Raw genomic sequence first — 5081 nt, 5'->3', positions numbered from 1 at the left:
TAGGCTAGGGGGAGGGCAGCTGGGTAGGCTAGGGGGAGGGCAGCTGGGTAGGCTAGGGGGAGGGCAGCTGGGTAGGCTAGGGGGAGGGCAGCTGGGTAGGCTAGGGGGAGGGTAGCTGGGTAGGCTAGGGGGAGGGTAGCTGGGTAGGCTAGCTCCAGTATTAGCTCTTCAGAGGGAGGGTAGCTGGGTAGGCTAGCTCCAGTATTAGCTCTTCAGAGTCTTTGGGGCAGGCCAGGCTCTCTGAGCCTCGAGAACCAAAAGAAAGCATCTGTAAAGCTCACGACCGCCCGCTCACTCCACCCCGTGCAGGCCGTCTCCCAGGCAGGGACTGTGCTCCTGTAGAGAGGTATGTCCCTACGTGACCCACTGGTGAGCTGTTATCTCGGGCCTTCTGGGTGGAGGCTGGTGGCTCCTCTGGGAAGTTTGGCCTTTGGGGCACTTGGTTTTGGAAGCCAGAATGGGTCAGCTGTGGGTCTCCAAAGAGTTAGCCAATGCCAACTGCAGGACAGGGCCGACCCACTCAAACAAGTGCCGTGAGTACACCTCTCCTGTCTGCGGTACAATCCTCTCCTGCAGCTTGTGTCCCAGGCTGGTGAGGACGCTGGGATCTGAGTCAGGAGTGAATACCCAGGAGTCTAAAAGCCCAGTGCCTTCCTTGCTGCTAACTCTCCGTCGTCTCCTGTCCACGTGCCTCGATTTCCTCAGACACAGAGAATGGAGGAGGGGCTGGGGCTCACTGTACACACAATAATCTTGTGACCATACCGGAAAGGTGTCGTCCAGTTGTGTGGGACAGGTGGCCGGCAGCAGATACCTGGGTGGCCAGGTAGTGGGGTTCTGGCTCACGTGTCATGTCTCCTCTAGAAAATGGGCATGACTGAGGACGACAAGAGAAGCTGCTGCTTGTTAGAGATTCAGGAGACCGAGGCCAAGTACTACCGCACCCTGGAGGACATTGAGAAGGTGAGAGCCAGTTCTCCTGGAAAGCCCAGAGTCAGGGTCTGCACCCATTCCAGTTCTCTCTCTCTCTCTCTCTCTCTCTCTCTCTCTCTCTCTCTCTCTCTCTCTCTGCCTGTCCTAACTTGGAGATTACAGTCTCAGTGGGGGGAATCAGTGCAGGACCTCAAGCAGAAACCTTGGAGAAAAGCTGCTTGCTGGCTCCTGCTTAGTGGAACAGCCCAGGACCACCAGGCCAGGGGCTGGTGCGTCTTCCTGCATCAATGAATGCCCAGGCCAGCCCTTAGACATATCCACAGGGCAGTCTGACCTGGGCAATTCCCTCATTAAAACTCCCTTCTAGTGACTCTAGACCAGCAGGTTTCAACCTGTGAGTCTCAATTCAGATATCCTGCATCAGAACAGATATTTACATTATGATTCATAGCAGTAGCAAAATTACCATTATGAAGTTGCAGTGAAATAGGTTTATGGTGGGGGTCACCACAACATGAGGAACTGTATTAAAGGGTCACGGGTTAGGAAGGCTGAGGAGCACTGTAAGTTGACACAGCACACGGGGGTAGCAGCCCCTCCACCTTGCCGGAATGTCCCCACATGAGGTGTCTCCCCTCCCTTCTGTGGACAGCCTCCTAGTCTCCCCTGTGCTTCTTCTCAGTGTGTCCCTCTAAGCCAGCCATGATTGCAGCTCTGCTTTTGAACATGTGAGGCCAGATCTGGAGCTAAGTTCTTCAAGCCTCCCCTTGCCCCGTGGGGCATGCTGGTGCCTTTGTTGGTAGCCAGGAAAGTAGCACATTGGCTATGATGGGCCATGTGACTAGATACCACCCAAGGCCCTGAGCGCTGCCAGTGGCCTGTATCCATCCACCTGGCCCCGTCACCACGCAGTAGGCCTTTTGAATCTTCCTGATGCATCTATGTCCTTGTATAAAGAATAATACCACTGTCAACTAAAATCCTCTTGGCTGTTCTCTGGTGTGGAGTTTGCCCCAGTGTCTTTGTTATGGTTTCCATTGCTATAAATAAATACCACGACCAAAACAACTCTTATAAAGGACAGCATTTAATTGGTTCAGAGGTTCAATTCATATCATCAAGGTGGGAGCATGGCAGTATCCAGGCAGGCATGGGGCTGGAGGAGCTGAGAGTTCTACATCTTCATCCAAAGGCAGACAGAAGTCTGGCTGCCAGGCAGCTAGGAGGAGGGTCTTAAAGCCCACCCCCACAGTGACACACTTCCTCCAAGGCTGCACCTTCTCCAACAAGGCCTCACCTCTAAATAGTACCACTCCCTGGGCCAAGCACGTTCAGCCCACCATACCCAGTGTGGTCAGAATGGTGAGTGGGGAGCCTCTAGCCATGGTTCTGGTGTATTCTGCCCAGGCTGACCTTACTATGGCCTCCACAGAGCTGTGCTGTGGGCATGGGTTGTGGTCTTGGTCCTAGTCTGCCTTGCCCGCTCTGCAATCCCATATTTGTGCGGTCACACATTGCCCTCTGCATGTGCTGTCCAGTGAGCACTGAGCCCTCCCTGTGCAGGAAAGTGCCCCACACACTGAGTGGCAGGATAAACTTCTTCCTTCCAGAACTACATGGGTCCCTTGCGGCTGGTGCTGAGCCCGGCAGATATGACTGCTGTCTTCATCAACCTGGAGGTAAGCTTTCTGGCAAGTTCTGTCAAGTATGCAACTGTCTCTTAAGATGAGATCCCTGGGGCTTAGCAGAGCTACATCCCTGTTGGTGCTTTGGCTTATGATTGGCAGGATAGCTTCCCTCACTGGAGACTGTCCTTCAGGAGGCAGAAGGGGTGATATCTGGTGTGGCCTGAGAGTTTTCCTGTCACTTGCTATGGTAGTTGTCAGCTGTGCACAGACTCACGAAGCTCTGGAGCAGACTCGAGACCCACAGGGCTATTAGCAAGGTTTCTGTTAAGACAGAAGGAAGTGTGCCCCACAACTGCTGTGCACTGCAGGTGTCTGACCACTCATGTGCACCCGATGACCGTGCATGAAGGTTAGCCTGCGAAGGCAGCTGGTTTACAACTCCAGATGTCACACATGAATGGCTGCCCCTCAGAGCATGCTGCTCACTTCTGGCTCCTTACCACGTCCATCAGCTCAAAAACTGAGGTTGGGGTGGGGGTGTCTTCCTCTCCCACACAGGGCTGACCAGAGTGTTCTTTTGCTGTCTGGGCTTCAACCAGTATAAATGACTTGGGACAGAAAAGAAGCTGGGAGGAGTCGAGGGCGTGGCCAGTGTTCTGAGCACCGTTCTGTATCTGGGGTGAAACTTGAGGAGGCTTGCTTCCTCTGGGCCAAGGTGACCTAGTAAGGGCCTTACTTCTTGCAGCAGTTGAGAGCTGAGTGGCTGCAGGCGGCTCCATTCTTCTGAGTAGCAGAGGGGCCACGAGGTTGCCAGCTGAGAGCAGCAACACTGCTTTCTCCATCTTCTGGCTTCAAGTCTGTCCTGAGGCAACCGCCACATGTCCCTAGGGGCCAGTTTGGGTATGGGCAGCTCCCTCCACTGCATGACCATAATGTGCTTCAGCCTCTCCATGTGTTGGGCCACTGTGACAAGGGTGTCCAGCCTGTGGCTGGGAGGTAGGGAGCATATGGCCCAGGATGGCTTTGAATGCAGCCACTAAGTCTCAAATTTGCTTAAAACCTTTAAGATTTGTTTTGCAGTTTTATATTTTTGTAATTGTGTGATTGTTGAGTCCTGACTCTGTTGATAGCACTGGGCTATAGTGTCAAACAGTTACATAGTCAGGTGGTGGCGTCCCACACCTTCAGTCCTAGTATTTGGATTAAGGCAGAGGAAGGCAGATCTCTGAATTCGAGGCCAGCCTCAACTCAGACTAGACTCTGGTCTCCAGAGTGAGTTTCAGGACAGCCGGGACTATACAGAGAAACCCTGCCTACAAAACAAAACAAAACAAAACAAAACAAAACAAAACAAAACAAAACGCTAGACACACCTGTTAGAAACTTCTGACTGAGTGATAGTAGTCTTTCCAGGATTAGGTGAACACCCTGCAGCACCCCTCTGGTACGTGGGGCCTGGCTGGGCCTGGCTGTGCACTGACCCTACTTTCCCTTTAGGACCTCATCAAGGTGCATCACAACTTTCTGCGAGCCATTGATGTGTCCATGATGGCTGGTGGCAGTACCCTGGCTAAGGTCTTCTTGGAGTTTAAGGAAAGGTGAGTGACAGACAGCTGGCTGGACTGGAGCCTCAGCTGCCTTCAAGGTTTGAGAGACCTTGTGTACCTGGAAACCAGCCCAGGCAGGATGCAAAGGCAGGGCAGTTCCCGGAGGTTCAGCCTCATATTCTCGGGACTGAGGCAGGGGTCCACTTGTCTCTGGATCCTTGTTCCTCTTTGTAACCAGGGTCACTGCCCACTGTCTCTCCATCACAGCTTGGGAACCGTCAAGCCTCACTTTGATAGTAGGGATTTGTGGGGTCCCTGCAGCTGTCTCTGCCTCTCTGACTTTTTGGGATCCTGGTGGCTAATGTTTGGTCACTAGGTCTAAAACCCAAGGAAACCTTTCCGCTTATGTTAGTTGAAATGTTCTCTTCCATCCTTGACACTCTGCAGTCCAAATAGATTAGGGGATCACAGGCAGTTTGGGAAGAGATGCCTTCTCATTGGTGGGATCAGAGCTTGACGTCCCGAAGTACAACAGCCATACCTCTGTGTATGTGCCCTAGCTTTAGCCACGCCCTATAGCTCTACAGCAGGGATTGGAGGGAGTCTGGAGCTGATACAGAGCAGCCGGGGAGCCCGTGTGCTCTGCACCACAGGAGAGACCCACACCTTCCAGGGCCACAGCCCCAAAGGTTTGAACTGCCTCTACTCTGAAGATGGCTCATTTGTTGTGTGTCCTCTCAGAGCCTTCCCCCGTGAGTCTCATGAAGAGCAGTAGCCAGATGGAGGTATACCAAGGAGATCTTGTGTTTCAGGATGAACTGGTATAGTTTGAGATGCAGAGGTTAGGTTTGTGCCTTTGTGACCTTATTTCCAAGTTGTGGGTGTTTTCTTCTTCTTCTTCTTCTTCTTCTTCTTCTTCTTCTTCTTCTTCTTCTTCTTCTTCTTCTTCTTCTTCTTCTTCTTCTTCTTCTTC

The 5081-nt window shown here is 52.6% G+C and overlaps 1 protein-coding gene across 6 annotated transcripts in view; it reads left to right on the top strand.

Moving 5' to 3' along the window:
• The window catches only part of Vav2 (vav guanine nucleotide exchange factor 2), a 175292-nt gene that overhangs the window by 130207 nt on the left and 40004 nt on the right, over positions 1–5081 (top strand). For all 6 annotated transcript variants that reach the window (XM_021192180.2, XM_021192178.2, XM_029536298.1 and 3 more), the window contains 3 exons: positions 865–963; positions 2544–2612; positions 4059–4159. In XM_021192180.2, the coding sequence (XP_021047839.1) occupies positions 865–963; positions 2544–2612; positions 4059–4159 (269 nt within the window). The remainder of the gene's footprint in view (positions 1–864; positions 964–2543; positions 2613–4058; positions 4160–5081) is intronic.

The sequence above is a fragment of the Mus pahari genome, chromosome 3 (assembly GCF_900095145.1).
Source record: "Mus pahari chromosome 3, PAHARI_EIJ_v1.1, whole genome shotgun sequence".
Taxonomy (NCBI): domain Eukaryota; kingdom Metazoa; phylum Chordata; class Mammalia; order Rodentia; family Muridae; genus Mus; species Mus pahari.
The sequence above is the reverse complement of the archived record's forward strand: the minus strand, read 5'-3'. Positions and strand labels throughout refer to the sequence as shown.